General features: G+C 38.5%; 2 protein-coding genes across 3 annotated transcripts; one reads left to right on the top strand and one right to left on the bottom strand.

Annotated features, from left to right (window-relative positions):
• Positions 1 to 2,719: 2,719 nt before the first annotated feature.
• Positions 2,720 to 10,173, top strand: arg2 (arginase 2). Its single transcript, XM_086183393.1, has 8 exons — positions 2,720 to 2,935; positions 3,025 to 3,097; positions 5,730 to 5,904; positions 6,017 to 6,176; positions 7,444 to 7,538; positions 7,644 to 7,748; positions 7,888 to 8,024; positions 9,183 to 10,173. The coding sequence occupies exons 1-8, from the start codon at positions 2,822 to 2,824 to the stop codon at positions 9,371 to 9,373; spliced, it is 1,050 nt and encodes a 349-aa protein (XP_086039519.1). The 5' UTR covers positions 2,720 to 2,821; the 3' UTR covers positions 9,374 to 10,173.
• Positions 6,957 to 16,276, bottom strand: vti1b (vesicle transport through interaction with t-SNAREs 1B). Of its 2 annotated transcripts, XM_086183396.1 has the most exons (7): positions 15,906 to 16,276; positions 15,747 to 15,805; positions 14,351 to 14,542; positions 13,872 to 14,045; positions 13,580 to 13,641; positions 13,184 to 13,317; positions 6,957 to 12,442 (listed from the first exon to the last, which is right to left on the bottom strand). In XM_086183396.1, exons 1-6 carry the CDS (start codon positions 16,000 to 16,002, stop codon positions 13,224 to 13,226), a joined length of 678 nt encoding a protein of 225 aa, XP_086039522.1. In that variant the 5' UTR covers positions 16,003 to 16,276; the 3' UTR covers positions 6,957 to 12,442; positions 13,184 to 13,223. The 2 variants fall into 2 exon arrangements, with proteins under 2 accessions (XP_086039522.1, XP_086039521.1); XM_086183395.1 differs by having other exon boundaries at positions 6,957 to 13,317; positions 15,906 to 16,275.
• Positions 16,277 to 17,186: the final 910 nt, after the last annotated feature.

Raw genomic sequence — 17,186 nt, 5'->3', positions numbered from 1 at the left:
TTGCCACTCTCCCTTCTGAATAAAACCATGAGATCCTGTTGGAAGCTGAAAAAAGTAACAAAGTTGGCAGTTGGGGATATCCATCAATCCATTGTCGTCCTCCGCTTATTCCTTACTAGTAAGGGTCGCGGGGGGGCTGGAGCCTATCCCAGCATCTATGGGCGAGAGGCGGGGTACACCCTGGACAGGTCGCCAGTCCATCGCAGGGCCAGCATACAGAGACAAACAACCATTCACACTCACATTCATACCTACGGTCAATGTAGAGTATCAATCAGCCTAGTCCCCAGATTGCATGTCTTTGGACATGCAATCTGGTGACTGGGAATCTGGGGACATGCTTTGGACTTTCTGGGTACTCCAGCTTCCTCCCAAAGACATGCAAATGGTTAGATAAATGATACCAAAATCTCTCCACAGATCTTGGGTATCAGCATCATCAGAAAATATAAATGTCTTTTTTCACTACAAACCCAAAACATTCTGCAGTATGTAATCAGTTATGAATTATTTGCATTAGTTTTGTCTAATGTAAGGTGAATGACCATCTGTGACTCTTTGATCTGGGGAAACAATGGTCTTTTTGGTCATACTTGATTATGAAGATATGATTTGTTTTCATGATGATAAAAGTTTTGCCTGACAAGCTGCAGTTGGAGAAGGAATCTATCAGAATATCTGTATTTTCCATCTTGAAACGCTTGATGGCGCCAGATTCATTTTTTTACTTTGCATCCGCCTCCCCTGGTGGATAACTTAACTTCCTCCGGGTATTGACTGCGTCACACTACAATAATGCGGGTCGATTGCGTCAGGAGAACAAATGTTGTGTGTTGCTCAGCAGCCACTGCGTTCTCTTTGGTTATAAAGCTGTATCACTAGAACACCCACCTGATAGTAAACGTCCTTTGGCCAAAAATACACACAAGAAAGAAATGCAATGTGGTGCAGATTTATGGAGTTAAATGACTGGCCAAATGGGTATTCAAAATTCAAAGTTGTGGTAAAATTTATGAGGTTATGATTTCCTCCCATTTTCCCAAAGTCATGTCACCTGGTCAAATTTGACACATAAGTCACCTATAAATGTGGACTCTGTTGTTTAAAGATATCTGTACAGAAGGGGGGGGGGGGTGGTGGTGGATGATGTCAGTGATTATGTGTCTGGACTGGATTGTCTGGATTAATACTCTGTGACATATCATCTGGGTGAGATCAAACAGGGGCTAAAATCAGATCAAGAGAGAACTCTTATGACCTAAGTCAAGGATCAATGTAAGAATCCCCATTTTCAGCATCAGAACACTTTGACCATGGTCACAGATCAAAGTTAAAATGAACATTACAGAAAGCCAAAATCAAAGTCAGAGGTAGTCAAAACTATGAAACCAGATTCAAAATATTAGTCAGAGGCTTTTTGGCCAATTTCCATCAAATTCAGTGATGCATTCTCTTGTGCACGACAATTCTGACTTGCAGAAATCAGGCTGTGATCTAAAAATGTCAACAGGAATATAGTTTTGATAGGGTATGCAGAAGCACACTCCACTTCATAATTACACATGTCAACTGAAAATAGTCCATCATTCGTGGGGCCGTGCCCACAAAGACAACCCTGAATCTTGTGTTTTGGCAAAGGATTAGAAAACCAAAAAAAGGAACATAAAAAAAACTAGAGAATCAAATTGTGTACGTTTGAACAAGAAGTCTACATAAGCACTATTTAATCACATAATAAAAACAATTTTTTGATCCACAATTTGATGACAGGTGTCTATTTTTCCAGTAATACATAATACTTATTACATTGCATTAATATTGCATTGTCATAGATATATGTATCTGTAATAATATGCAGTTCTAGCACTCCCAAATAAGGGCTGCGAGATAAGAATTTTTTACATGCAAAACATGTTTCATAATGCCTCACCCTGTTCCAGACAACCAACTATCAGCTCTTTGTGGACCAGATAAACTGAAAACGCATACTTAAACTTTAATTATCTCTATAATACATAGATAGCACCATACATAGATTGCACATACATATGAAACATACATAGATTGCATTTTAAACATTTTCTTCATTATGCACTAACAGGACATTTCATTTGTGTAAATTTGAATTCAGAAAATGGACTATAACCTGGGCTATTATTGTATCAGTGGTACTTATTCCCATAATTTCCCACACATACTGAGATCTGACACCTGTTACAACGGGTGGCCTAGATGATGAAGAATGTGTATGTGTTTTCACGCAACCTGGAATCGGATATGTTTTGGACGGATCTCGGGAACACGTGGACGGACAAACAGCTGGGCCAGGTGTAAACAAGCCTATCAGTCCCGCTTGGTTGCGTCGGTGGAAATTTCCACATACAGCCCACAGCTTCATAACAAACATCTAAAAAAAAATTCCACATCATTTCAGAGGCCGCGCCCACAGAACGAAACGCTTCTTTTTCACCACTTCCTATTGGCCGGCCCGAAGGTGTGTCATTCAACCTGACGTCAGTGTCTATATGCGAAACAATGTGTTCCGCCTGTCATAAAAGTTTTTATTTACGCGTTTTATCGCTTAAAAAAAGATTTAAAAGTTAAACAAACTTTTAGTCTCCTATGCATGAACGTAGAAGTGTTTATGTCCAGAGCTTTCTAGTCGTTTCATCCAGCAGCTCATGAATATTAAGTAGATTACGAGCATAAGACCAGCCCTCTGCGGCGACGGAGACACATTAAGCAGCATCCAGCAGCGCAACATCTCCTACAGCTTTCATCAGACTTCTCGAGTGGAGCTTCGGTTGAATTGAAAGAGGAAATGTCTTTAAGGGGACCTCTGGTTCGTCTTCTTAGACCCCAAATCAACTACACGTGCCAGCAGAGCAGAGCCCAATCTGTGGCCGTGCTGGGCGCACCATTTTCAAGGGGGCAGGTAAACTACTGCTGTTTTAATTATTATAAGTAAACGTTCAGGTTAATCGAATCACCTCTCACCTCTCTGTTGATTCTTTTTTTGGACAGAAAAGACGGGGTGTGGAACATGGCCCAAAAGTCATCAGAGATGCGGGGCTCATCGAGAGGCTCTCGGGTTTAGGTAGGTGATAATGGAACTGCTGCGTTATGTAACGACATGTGGGTGTAACCTAGTGAGCATTTAGACAGATTTAACCTGTAGCTTCTGTTTTCAGCCTGCTCTTACATCACATACACACACACGAACAACCGACAGGTAGTTAAAAAAAGCTATTCCGGTACTCATGCTTGGGAGAACAACGTGATCTCAGTCTCAGTCCAGTTTCTATTCTGTGTATCTCTTCCTCGAGACGATACAATGACTACACAGTTAAATCATATAAACCAATCTTGTCTGTTTTGTGAGTAGGTTGTGGAAGGATTTATTTAAACAGGACTCACTGTACGCCATGTATCATGGCGTAAAACCTGGAAATAGTTTACTGATTTTCTACTGCGACAATAAAACTATTTTTCTTCACCTGTCAAAACGACGCCAATGAATGCTAGAATATCGTTAAGTGCAGGGTGACGTTCGGAAACAACAATGAAAGATGATTTCCTTTTATTAACTCGGGGAAACCACATGTCCGTACTGCCCCTTGCACATGCTCGGAAGTGCGTAGAAAGCGGATGGCTGCAATGATTTCCACTCTGTCGTCATCTGTGTGCAGACAAAGCTAACCGCTCTCTAAATTTCACCCTTTATCTGATTTTAAAGGAAATGCCCGCAGAGTCTAATCCCAACGCACGGCGCTGTGCCGTTGAAAGAAGACACCTCGGGATGTGTTTAACTTTCAGGACTTTAGGTCACCGAGGGCGTACTGTGCGTGAAATTCCACGCCTGCATAACAAAGAGCTGACCAGTGATGACAGACTGGGAGTCACGACAGGACTATTGTTAAAAAAAATAGGCTGCGGAGTAATACTGGAGATAGAGAAGGCCATTATAAAGATAACCTATTGGCTCCCATGACGTCTGTCTGAAGACACACCAAAGTCCTTTCAAAGGATACAATAGATATGGTGCAGCAGCAGATGTAATAATTTCTTATTAAAATAACAATCATATGGATTGTTATTTAAATGATTTCAGATTTTAAACAAGTTATTGCTGCCAAGTTTGATTTAGAGTGTATTTTTGCAATTAGACAGCCATGTGATAAAGTACTAGAAAGTGCAGGAGGAGTCACATGCCAAGGCTGCCCAGTGATACCCCTGAAAATTAGATATCATATATGATAAGGTTGCTAAAATTACCATCACTAGAGAAAGTACCAGATGTACATGCTGTTGAGTTACCCAGTTGAGTAATTACTTAGATATTAAGGTTAAATTCATGATTGGTGATTCATCAGCATGCGTCTTGTCAAGTCTGGACACCATCCTGTCAGCGGCAAACATCAGATGTTGTGGCATCTACATGAGGAGTCATGTATCGATCAAGTTTTACTTTCTGAAACTAAAATACTTCAATCTGCTAGGCGTCATGTTTATCAGCTGTTATCAAGTATGTACATGTTTGTTATATTTTGGTGTATTAAACTGAAAATTTATCAAATATTTCTTGTAAAACATCAAATTATTAACGTTAAAAATATAGCAAAGTTTCTTACAAATATTCAAAAGTTGTTTTTTTTATAAAAGTGTTCTTTGAAAATACATCTTTATTAAAGATAGAAGTTACTGGTCTTGTGTGTACTTGGAAAAGTATGCTACACGTCAGATACATGTATTACCACACTTTAACACTGATCATGATTTTTCATGTACACAAACATATAAAAGTTTGACTTTATTATTATTACTTTTTTAAAGAAAAAATTATCTATATGCCCAGCCGGGGCATCGATTCAAGTCTGAGGTCTGTTTGGGGGAAAGCTACTTTTAAACATCTGATTATTCATTACTAAAATGATCAAAATCTGAATGGGGAACCACACATTATTTTATAAACTACACAAGCTTGTTTCTTTGACTTTGAGTGAAATGGTGAACCACTTTTTTGACAGACATACTTGTTGAGAACTAATTATACATTTCGGGGTAATTATAGTCCCATATATACACTGTTTGAGCTCTGATCATATTGTGAGGCTAAAAGAAGAGCTAAAACAAATTAAGCAGGAAGAAGGACCAGTGATTATATTATTAGAAGTACTATATGTCACTTTCCTGACATCAATTTGGCAACACTGGGGAAAAAAAAACGGCCATGTTTCTTGCTACTACGCTTGCACTTGGTCAGTTTGAATAAGAAATGCACTCATTTAAACCAAACAGATCATGTGGCTGCAGATGAACACTGCAGACCTCTGCTTTGCCACATGTTTGAATTGTCAGGTAATAGTTGCCCACCAAGACAAGGGCTATTCCTGTCCTGTCTACGAATGGGAATGAACCAAACTGGATCCCTTGAGATCAGCAGAGAAATACTAGACTCCCATCAAGGCTCATATTGCCAGATAAACCCCCTACAGTATATGGTGGATCACATCACTTGTTTACTTGGCTGTAAATGAAGTGGAAATTCCACTGTCTGTACTTCTGCAGTCACCAAGCACAGGGCAAGCTGCCGTGACAGAAACATGAGCTGAGGTTGGACAGGGAACAAATGGAAAGTGCACCATCATGTCTGAAAAAAATAAACCGAGTGACTCAGCTAAAATATCTAAAAAGGATTCATTCATGGTCATTTTTGTTATCTCCTTCAGATTACTCTGTCCATGACTTTGGAGACCTCAGTTTCCACCACTTTGAGAAAGATGAACCCCACATGGAAGTCAAGTTCCCCCGCACAGTGGGAGGGGCAAATAAGATGCTATCTGGTGCTGTGAGCAGAGCTGTCGGAGCTGGGCACACCCTTGTCATGTTGGGAGGTGATCACAGGTAATAAATGTGAAAGAAAAATGCTGAGATTCATGTTTCTACTCTATCACTTTGTGTAAATGGCGTGTTTTTCTGAAAACTAGGTATTTACATGACTGTCCTTCTTTCATAGCCTTGCTATCGGCTCAGTGGGAGGCCATGCCCAGCAGTGTCCTGACTTGTGTCTTATCTGGGTTGATGCTCACGCGGATGTGAATACACCCATGTCTTCACCATCAGGAAACCTCCATGGCCAGCCTGTGGCCTTTATGCTTAAAGAGCTGCAAGACAAAGTGAGAACTATTCAGTTAACCAAATGAACACATCGTATTTTAATCAGTTGTAGAAGTAATGATAGGGAGGTTGGAGGTTTTGTCTTTTTTTTTAAATTGATTTAGAAAGTAACTACATTTATGGGAAAGTGCATGACGTAACCGAAAAACATCCATCCATCTCTAAGTCCTTACATGGCCTGTGGATGTCTTTAGTAATCCATATCTGCAAATTTTTTTAAGTTTTTGTTAAAAAAAAATCGAACTGATAACTTCTGAATTCAGTCAAGGATTACGTTATATACTTGACATTCTTTATCTGGTTGTGATACACAGTTCCCATATATTTTCACCAATGGTCTTTTCCTTGAATTTTTTTAAGGATCCATAATACAAACCTTTATAGTAGAAATAGTGTATTTTAGGTCATTAGTGTATAGGATGGTAATCTACTAATTTAATAATTTTGGGTCATTGTCATGTAAGTTCTGTAATGTATCAGTTCAAAGTATATACAGGCACTGTTAACTACTTTGGTCTTTATTACAGAAATATCTTTACAGGCACTTAGGATAACAAGTCTGGTTTTCAAGTAACAGGGAGAGCTGAACTGACTGAACTCAAAACAGACTTATCATGACACAACTTACTAGGGCACAGGCTGTCCATGAGGGACCTCCAAACCTTTCTATCATTAACTCCCTCTTCTATCTGATGCTAGGTGTATTGAACTCTCTTGAGTCCACCTGGAGACATCTGATTTCTGGGTGTTCTTTGCCAGCTACTTTTAAAATATAGTGTGTCAATTAAATTTTTCTTTTTTATAACAATCACAGGTCTACTCTCTCTCTCTTTTTTTTAATAAGCGTCTCCTCAAAGTCCTCCTCTTCATCTGACATGCCTGTTCCTATTTGCAGCTTTGTGCCACAGGCTGTTTGACTTCATGATACCTCCTTTTTTTCATATCAACTCAGTGTTCCCTGCAATTCATCAGGAGATACATCAAGATACACTCGTCTGACTTGATAGTTTTGTTTTTCATGAGGTTAACATTGTATCAAAAGCGACGCAAACTCCACTTTCTCCAAAATTTTATACAGCACAAAAATGCAACAGACTTGACGATTTCAGAAAAAATTACACTCCATTAATTTTACACTTGTTGAAAAAAAATTCAAAAAAAATCCCCAATTTTTTGGATTTTATTTAACTGTGTGGCTTTTTCATATTTTTTCTTAAATCATCTTGAGTTTTTTTTTCTGAAATTAACTATCTGTCTCTGCTACAGATGCCCAGTATCCCAGGGTTCTCCTGGATGAAGCCATTCCTCTCCTCCAGCGACCTCGTGTACATCGGTTTGCGGGATGTTGACCCTGGAGAGCAGTAAGTTAATACTTCACCACCATTTTTATCATATGTGGAAAGTATGGTCTTAATTTTCATGTATGAAAAAAGCTCATGATCTTGTGAAATATGTGTGCGCTGCAGCCACATCCTGAAGACCCTGGGCATCCAGTACTTCACAATGAGAGACATCGACAGACTAGGCATCCAAAGAGTCATGGAGGTCACTCTTGACAGTCTTTTGTCAAGGTATTTTTTCAAATATCTTAAATTTACAATATCTATTGTGTTAGAATCATATTATGATGAATAATTTCATTTTACAAGTGATTTCTCACATCTGACTTCTACTATAAATTGACACAAACATTCCCACTTTTCTGAACAGGAAACAGAGGCCAATACACTTGAGCTTCGACATTGATGCATTCGATCCGTCCCTGGCTCCCGCCACAGGAACGCCAGTGAATGGAGGGTTGACCTACAGAGAGGGAATATACATCACAGAGGAAATACATAACACAGGTACCATCATGATCACAACACCCTCCAGAGACAGCTTCAGGTCATTTCTGGTATATGAAAAAACAAAAAAAACACCAAAATGACCAAAACTAACACCCTATCAATAAATATCTACCCAGTGCTATACAACCACATGGCCAAGGCCCATGGGCAGGCTTTGGAATGCTTTTAAACTGAAGCTCATATTTTCTAGGGGAAAAATTTTTTTTCAGTTAAGAGTAGGAATAATCTAAAAATAGAAGAAGTAAATGTTCCACAAATATTAATTAATAAAATATTGAAATTATAAGTAATACAGAAATCCATCGTCAAAAATATTCGTCGTTGTCCTCCGCTTATCCAGTTGGTCTGGGTCATGAGGGCAGCTGCCTCAGCAAGGAAGCCCAGACTGTCCTCTCCCCGGCCACTTCCACCAGCTCTTTCGGGGGAATCCTGAGGCGTTCCCAGGCCAGCTGAGAGATATAATCCCTCCAGCGTGTCCTGGGTCGGCCTCGAGGCCTCCTTCCAGTTGGGAGGCATCCAGGAGGCATCCCAAACCCAAACCACCTCAACTCACTCCTCTTGACATGGTGGAGCAGCGACTCTACTCTGAGTCCCCCCTGAATGACTGAGCTTCTCACCCTGTCTCTAAGGGAGAGCCCAGCCACCCTCCAGAGGAAACTCATTTCAGCCGCTTGTATTCGCGACCTCATTCTTTCGGTCATTACCCAAAGCTCATGACCACAGGTGAGGGTTGGAACGAGGACTGACCGGTAAATCGAGAGCCTTGCCTTTTTTGCCAAGTGAAATGAAATTCAATATGTCAAAATATTCAAGATCATATATTTCAAATGCTCAGCTTGGCAAGCTAACCAGTCACCTAAGGCTGTGATGTTTTGGCATTTATTTATTAACAAGGCTCCTACTTGTATAACAGGGAATGGAGTTGCTAGATTCCATTAATACACTTCAAAAAGATAATTTTAATAAAAGTAGTAAGGTAGGTAGTAGTAGTTAGGTAAAACCATTTGAAATCTTTTTTTCCTTTAATTAGGACCTGATCTGTTAGGTTGACTTGAAGTAGAAAAGGTTGAAAACCTCTTTGCTAACATATCAGATGCTGCTTAATGGGAGTTTGTATTCCATCTTCATTTCTAAGTTGTGACTGTTCATGTGCAGGTCTGCTGTCAGCCATGGATCTAGTAGAAGTAAACCCCATCCTGGGGGCCAACCCTGAAGCTGTTGAGGCCACAGCCACTTTAGCTGTTGACGTCATTGCATCGTCTCTGGGACAGACAAGGGAAGGTGCTCATGTGCCCATTGACGAGGTTCCCTCTGCAAAGGACGACACAGAGCAGCTTCGCCTCTGAAGCTTAAAGCAAAGTGATGAACTGTTATCATCCCACAGCATTCCGCAGGTTTGAATACAAGACTGCAAAAACTAAATCTAAGTAGCTTAGTGTTGAAGTTATTGTTCGCATCTCTGCTGTATCCTTATCCATGAAAACAAATTGTCAAGATTCATAATTCTATGAAAGGAATTGACAGACTTCCAGTAAAATCGCCTTTGATGAAATAAAAAAACATACGTATTGATGAAATACTGTTAATTCAAACAGCAATATTAACTTATTTTGCTAATGTATGTAATAATTGTTGAGGCCAGTTTAGACCAAAGATGTATGCTCCAGCAGTGTAAAATATCACATCTCAGCTGGACTCCAAGTTGACTGGGGGCATAGCCTGCAACTCTGCAACTCATCATGGTCGCAAACCATTAGAGGACATGACTGCCACATATTTATTTTTCATTTTATATTCAAGAGTTTGAGACTGCCTCTGAGGTATGAACTGTCGACTCTTTAAACTGTTTTTGTAGCTGTGCCATTTAGTCAAATCTAGCAATCATGTGTATGCACTTTTGGACCAGCTGTGGTTACTGTATTTTCCTTATAGTTTACTTTTGTATTCTACAATGTAGTATAAGTACCACTATGTGTTTATAAACATAGTCTGACTACAACAGTATTAATTGGCTTGAAAACTGATCCTATCCAGATTTTATTCAAGTGATGGCTAAAAACAACTGTTTGCGTAATTAAATCTGACATGATGTGGCCACTAAATGACTATTGTCCTTGTAATAAAGAGTTTATATTTTGGTCTTCCATGAATGTGATTACATTTAATTCATTAATACATGCGTCTTATTTTATGTGTTGGGTTGTGTTTTGGGTTCTTTGGTTGTCAGGAGGATAATGCATAATCAGAATCAGAAATCCTTCATCAATCCCTTGCGGGAAATTGTTGGGATTGCAGTGCTCCATTTCACAGTAAAGATAAATAAGGAGGAAGTTACCTATCAAAGATATAGATAAGATAAATAGAAATCAATCTTAAAAATAGGAATACAAACAACATATAATAAAAAAGAGAAAATCAAGGAGGTATCTTTTGTACATATTTACATTTTTACACTAGTGAATGATATTTGTTTTAATGCACGATTTTTACAGAGAAAACAACTCCATAAGATGGGCTGCATCTTAGAGGCAGGAGTTAAACAGTTTGATAGCCACCGGCATGAATGATTTCCTGTGGCACTCAGTGGTGCAGCGCGGGGGTATGAGTCTCTGGCTGAAAGTACTTTTGCTGCTAGCCAGCATGTGACAGAGAGGGTGTGAAGTGTTGTCCAAAATGGTCCTAATCTTGGACAAAAAGTCTCCTGACAGCAGTGCCAGAGAGTCCAGCTCCCCTCCTACAACATTGCTGGCTTTACGGATAAGTTTATTAAGTCTGTCGGCGTCCCTCACCTTTAGTCTGCTGCCCCACCACACAACAGCAGAGAGGATGGCCCTGGCCACTACAGACATAAAATATCCGCAGCATCGTCCGACAGATGTTGAAGGACCTCAACCGCCTCAGAAAATACAGGTGAACTTTGGCCCTTCTTATAAAGAGCAATGTTTTAAATACCAGCAATGAGACCTACTAGATGTTGAGGAAGATTTAACATAATTTCTTTCTTTACTAAACACTGAAGTTGGTGGAGGTCTGCCCCATCTGAATGCACTCCTTTCAGCTGGCTGATTTTCATCATATTTGGTGGAGGGGTGGGGCATAGGTCATTGAGAAAATAATCAAATTTTGTGGCAGATGTAGATATTTTATTTGATGTCTCAAAATATATTACAATTTGGGAGGACTAAGCTGTGTGAACGCCCTCCGTCCTCCTTCATAAGGCTTATTTTCTTTTAAAAGAAAATGGCTCATTTCTACATAAAAATCCACCATTTTTAGGGCTGATTATTATTCCAAGTGTTTCAATACCACCATCTTCACTTGGATGTCAGTTCCTGGATGATACTGTTTTTTTCCTCCTTGATACAGACAGGTTTTTAGGCCAACAATAAAAACTTTCACAAAATGTTTATTATTATGATCAACTATTCACCACTCTTTATCTTATTTTTTCAGCATGTTGGCATTTTTCCACCTAAAGACTGTTTTGCAACATAAAAAGTAAACTGCAACTTGGATCTTTACACCTTAGGTATAGAATAACATGGCATCTTTTGATACTCGACAGTATTGAGGAAATATTGTTAACATTAGCAGCAAACAACTGGTCATGTTTATCAACCAAGTTCAGCAGCGTTTAGGATCCTAAAGTTTACGCATTTGTATGAAACACTAAAGCTGAAGTAATCAGCAATAGAAGTGGAGGAGTTGGACGTGCTTTCCTAGAAAGAAACCCTTAAAAAAAACAAAAACACACACAAAAAAAAAACCCTCTACATCCAAAGATGCATGGGTAACATTGACCAAATTGAGAAAAGACAGGGATGCAGCCTAAATTTCACCTATCTATTCTGGCCTTGATGAAGAAGCATCAGGCCACTATTTTGAGTTTAATATAATATTTTTGGCAGTAACACTTTTGAAAGGTATGACCAAAGGTTTGTTCTGCATGAAAATGTCACTAGGCTAAAAGAAAGTAGCTCAAAGTAATAACAAGAGGGTTATTCTGAGCAGCGCATATCTTTGTTAGATTTTACAACATTAGCCGATACCTTATCAAGGTTATAAATTAAATGAACTTATGTACCAAAAATCATTATGGCAATAAATGAATAAACCCACAGTTTATGAGGTACTTCAGTCTGGGCCAAAGTCATTGATAGACCAGACACTGACAAATTATGCAACAGCAAGCAATACTGACTGGTTTGAGTTTTATAGATCATTGGTATTGCCATGATCAAGCAGGAACGAAATATTACATACATACAGCTTAAGTATTTAGTAACAGAAAAAAAAAAGTCAAGCTTTCAAGCAGAAGGTGAAAGAACTACTTACAGTAGAGGAAAAAAATCGAATACTTTCACCTACCATACCCCCAACTCATCAATCACCTGATCCATAGAGGGATGTCACACCTATGTAGAGAAGAAACACTGTAGCAGCCACTACAATTCTCACCTTTTAAATTGAGAATGAATTCCATGGTAGCAGATGTCGTTTAATCAGAACAAACCTGGGTTCAGTCTAAAACAAATGTTGGTGACATCAATGTAACAGCAGATGTTTGTTCTCTGAACTTCTGCCTGTTTAATTCGTTGAAGTATGTGATCCTATTTTCACTGAGGTAAAAGATTAGCATTAATTATGTGTGGACTAATAGTCTTATACTTATGTACAGTGATTAGACATCTTTATTAATAATTGTGAAGAATAATGCTTCTGGAATACATTTTCACATTCAGAGGTCCAACAAATTTGGCTTCAGCACTCATACGAAGAAAAAACAGATTCAATAGGTGCAAGTTTCACCTAGTATTGCTAAAAATAAGAGCACAATTCAATTGTGTTGAATAATACAAATCTTCTGCCCTCTGGACATCAATCAAAACTTCAAAAACCTGCTGCCACCAATATGTTCTCCCATAAATGGAAAATCTGGTTTGTAGCAACCAGTGCACACATTCAGAAAATCCTCCTACAGTGCATCATCAGTATTGACTGTCTGATAAAATGGTGCAAAACTCAGTGTTGCCATTGAGTTTCTGTCGCCTTGGTCCGTTGGCAGGTCCAAAAATGTGTCATTCATGTTCATGACTATCACCTGTCCGCAGAATCACGAAGACGAGAACTCTCCCATCAGCTATGGGTCACTTAACTCATCCTCGCTCCAACGTTAATACTGTGTTCGGGTGGTTCTCATCGATGGAAGAACTTCAGGTAAACCACAGCACCCAGAATGGCCAATTCCATTAAAATGATGACACCTAACAGCAACTTGTTGGTCACAAGCCTATGGCACACCAAAAATATAAGGTACTAATCAATTTTTCAGATAAACATAAATTGTATAACATTTTTACAAAGCATTACTTTAGGTTCTTTATAAACTTCAGAACTATCAGAAAAAATAAAAATCTATTAAAAGTGGAAGGCACAAAAACAGTATGAATCCAATTCCAGGAACGAGATAAAATGATAAATACTGACTACATTAATAAATATGTCTACAAAACAAAGAAATACATTTAGTTTATACGTGGGCTAGTACTTACCGCCTTGCCATGGCACGAAGGATTTTTCGAGTTCGACTGAGGTTCTCTCCAGTATTTACCAGCTACAAATAAAAAAAAGACAAAATATGTAACAAAACATTTTTTCTGGGAACAAAAACTATAAAACCTCCCTTTAACACCTCAGAGCTAAAAACAACAACAACAACAAAAAACAGCTTACCAAAATAATATTCACCCAAACATAACTTGTACTTCGGATATTAACCCTGAAGCTAGTTAAACCCAAATCATAATTTTTCTTCATCATAGCATAAAAGTCATCCTTCCTCACTCTGTTTCTGGTGCGGTCCAGCTGTTCCCTCTGTTCTCCCAGTTCCTCGATAATGTCTGTGCCAATGTGCTCTGTCTCCGCTGCAATGCGCTGACTGCGTTCAATGCTTTGGCTGGCGTTGTTCAGAGCGTCTGTGCCCTGGAGCAGCAAGGTGCGCTGTGATTGCAAATGAGTCTGCATAGGTGTGGAAAAGGACACAGTCTGAGACAGTACATAAGGCATCAATTTGTCTTGTGGGATGTTTCTTTTAGGGATGAGAAAACAATAATATGCTATAAATGTCTAATTCCAGTGTGCTCATTTTCTGTCAAACTGCCATTTCAACATTATCAATGTAGAGATTTCTTTCATGTCCTTTAGTGACTCTTCTAGTGGCTTAAATAAAAAGAAAACATGATCCCAAGCTAAACAACAGACAACTGCAAGAAACCTTTTGCATTCATGATTTGTAGTAGGGGAAAAATGTCCTCCAAACTCACACTCTGTTGGTTTTCCAATGAATAGACGCCATGATGACTTCTTTCTAAAGGCTGGAAGGAAGACTCTGGAACTGAGTTTGTCATGTCCCTCTGCAGCTTGCCCAAGTCCCGGTTATACAGACGCAGCTTTGTGCTCATGGCATTTCGGTAAGAGGAGGGCGCAACACGCAGCTCTTCTTCCATTCCTTTTAGCTGACACCAAATAAGACAAAAAGATATTGTGCTTTTTTTAAACAGAAAGAGGTAGCGTGGAATGTTCATCAACAAGCTATAAAAATATGATTGTAGTGTTCCCCAAGGTTAAATTTTTGTTTCAGTGCTTTTTAAACACTGTATGTTGCCACTTGAACATGTCATCAGGAGGCACAGCATCCATTTTCACAGTTGTGCTGATGACACACTGCTGTACATCGCAGGGTTTCCTAATTTGTCAGGGCCTTTTTAACTGTCTGTTAGATATCAAGTCATGCATGGCAGAGAACATTTTCCACTTCAACTGGGATAAAACTGAGGTCTTAATTATTGGTCCTGAAGCAACCCCTTAAACCCCTTTCATTCATCTTTGATTTCTTTGTTTTGGATGGCACATTAGAAACATAAACAATATTTTATTTTATTATCTTAAACATTACTAGAGTGTGACCATTTCTCTCTCAGTCCAACACAGAAACATTGACACGTGCTTTTATCACCCATAGACTTGATTTCTGTAATGCTTTGCTTCCTGCTCTTCCAAAGAAAAATACGTTTCAATTACAGTTCCTGCAAAACCCAGCTGCATGTGAGCCAACAAAGCAACAGAAAGTTCCACATGTTCATTTCATTATATAGAAATAGCTAAGCAAATGCAGTTGAAGGTCTTTCTTTTAAGAAATCCCACAACATGATACCATTTTGACATGTCATTGCAGGGTAAACATGATGTAACTGTTAATGTAACTGATCACTTCTACCTATATTTACCTGATGTGATGATATCTGATGTGATTCCTATTAGTGTCTGTAGTACCAAACAAGTAAGTACTCTGGTAACAAATAACCCTAACTATATTTCCAAAAATCTGAGAGGAAAGACAGACAAGGAGTGAAAAGAAAAGGTTTTTCCCCTTGACAGTGAAGGCCTACTACATTCAAAACCAGGAAATACTGTGAATCCCATACATTGTGTTCTTCTCCTGTTCCATAGTAAATAGTTCTCTTAATCTTAGTATTACGCACTTTTAGATTTTAGAACCGTTAAACAAGTATAATTTACTAACCAACGTTGAACAAGAGAGTGACATATTTGCATGATGCTTATTTAGTTAGATCTACGATAGAAAGCATTCACAGCAAAATTAGCTTTCTAGCTGGAAGATACTACGACGAAATATTAGTCGTAATTTGGGTAGCTCACCACTTCCTCCGCCTCCTCCCGCCTTTCCTCGAAGGTTCTCGTCAACCTCTTCCTTTCCTCTGTAGATAAAAGACCATTTTCCAGTTTTTAATGAACACAAAAGCATGTTCCGATGTTAAATTATCTAGCTAAGTTAGCATTGAATGCTACACTATTTACCTCCATGGCACCCCAGAGCTCTCTCAGGCATTAGCTTGAGTTCTTCGTACAGGGACCTGTAGATTTCGTGCAACTTCTCAAATTCCTCCGACGACATTTCTCTTACCTGTACAAAATATTCTTGACCTCTACGCTAAAAAGTCAATAACAACAAGCTACAAAATTATCTCGTTGTCTGCCTCGACGATGATTACATACTTCCCAATGTTTTCACATGATGGCCCCCTCGTGATCAATTGACAGAATTCCGGACCAAAAAGAAAAAAAATGAAATACCATGTTTCTTTCCGTATTTAGCTGAAAAATAAAATTCAAGAAAGGTGACTTTTCATGTAAAAGCGGAAGTTATAGGAAATTATATCCAACGACGGGGAGAATGACTCAATGACAGAAACTAACAATTATTTTCAGGCACCAGGCAAACAGCTTTTACTATTGCCTTCTGGGAAGTGGTGTTTTTAAACAAAGTTGAGGGTTTAAAGTGTGTTTTGATTATGTTCGTCAAATGAGGAGGTCGTTTCTGTTGAACTGGTTGGTAGTCGTAGTTAGGAATTTTAGGAACACCTCTCAGTAGCCCCAAAAAATTACATCAAAAAGAACCATACACTAAATCCTGTCCTGAAATGCTGCCAAGACTCTCCAAACCTGTTTCTTTTGCTTCATGACCAACATGAGTCACAGCATTCCTTTTTGTTGAAACATATTTTTAGACTCAGAAGACACCATAATATAGTGAGACATCATACAACAAGGGAAGGTGTTTATTTTCCATAAACAAACAACCACAATATTAAGAAATAACTGTTTTACATATTAAACATGATGCATTTGAAAATAACTGAGGTTCATTTCATAATCCTATCAAATAAAAACTGTACATTGCAACCAATGTGAAGGGAGGAAATACCAGGGAGGATATGCCAGGTGTTGTAACATTCTTATGGCATTAACAAAATGGAATATATTTTATGATGTTGTTTATAATAACTTTCCTCTCTTTGTCTTCAGTGATACAATAATAGTTCTTCATAGAATTGTTCCTGGATTATTATTATTATTATTATTAAATCAGTAAGGATGACTTGATAATGTATTTACATGATATGGGTTCTATTATCTTTGCCATGTGATTGCCTAATATATTTGATAATTACTTATTAAATATATTAACATTACCCATAATAAAACATTGAAAATCAGTTGGAATATCAAAACATTGTAGTCAAAGGTTGATTATATCTTAACTAAAAAAATTCCACACTCCACACAGACACAGACTGC

This window comes from Aulostomus chinensis, chromosome 17 (assembly GCF_037954235.1).
Source record: "Aulostomus chinensis isolate RoL2024-O1b breed Wild chromosome 17, RoL_Achi_v1.0, whole genome shotgun sequence".
Taxonomy (NCBI): domain Eukaryota; kingdom Metazoa; phylum Chordata; class Actinopteri; order Syngnathiformes; family Aulostomidae; genus Aulostomus; species Aulostomus chinensis.
The sequence above is the reverse complement of the archived record's forward strand: the minus strand, read 5'-3'. Positions and strand labels throughout refer to the sequence as shown.

What these genes read in the sequence shown, in the direction of transcription:
- arg2 (XM_086183393.1), top strand. Translation starts at nt 2,822, where the DNA reads ATGTCTTTAAGGGGACCTCTGGTTCGTCTTCTTAGACCCCAAATCAAC. An exon ending in ATGTTGGGAGGTGATCACAG is followed by an intron (nt 5,905 to 6,016) that starts GTAATAAATGTG and finishes CTTCTTTCATAG; the next exon opens with CCTTGCTATCGGCTCAGTGG. An exon ending in CTTGACAGTCTTTTGTCAAG is followed by an intron (nt 7,749 to 7,887) that starts GTATTTTTTCAA and finishes TTTTCTGAACAG; the next exon opens with GAAACAGAGGCCAATACACT.
- vti1b (XM_086183396.1), bottom strand. Translation starts at nt 16,002, where the DNA reads ATGTCGTCGGAGGAATTTGAGAAGTTGCACGAAATCTACAGGTCCCTG. An exon ending in GGGAGGAGGCGGAGGAAGTG is followed by an intron (nt 14,543 to 15,746) that starts GTGAGCTACCCA and finishes ATTTGGTGTCAG; the next exon opens with CTAAAAGGAATGGAAGAAGA. An exon ending in TGGACCGCACCAGAAACAGA is followed by an intron (nt 13,642 to 13,871) that starts GTGAGGAAGGAT and finishes TTTTATTTGTAG; the next exon opens with CTGGTAAATACTGGAGAGAA.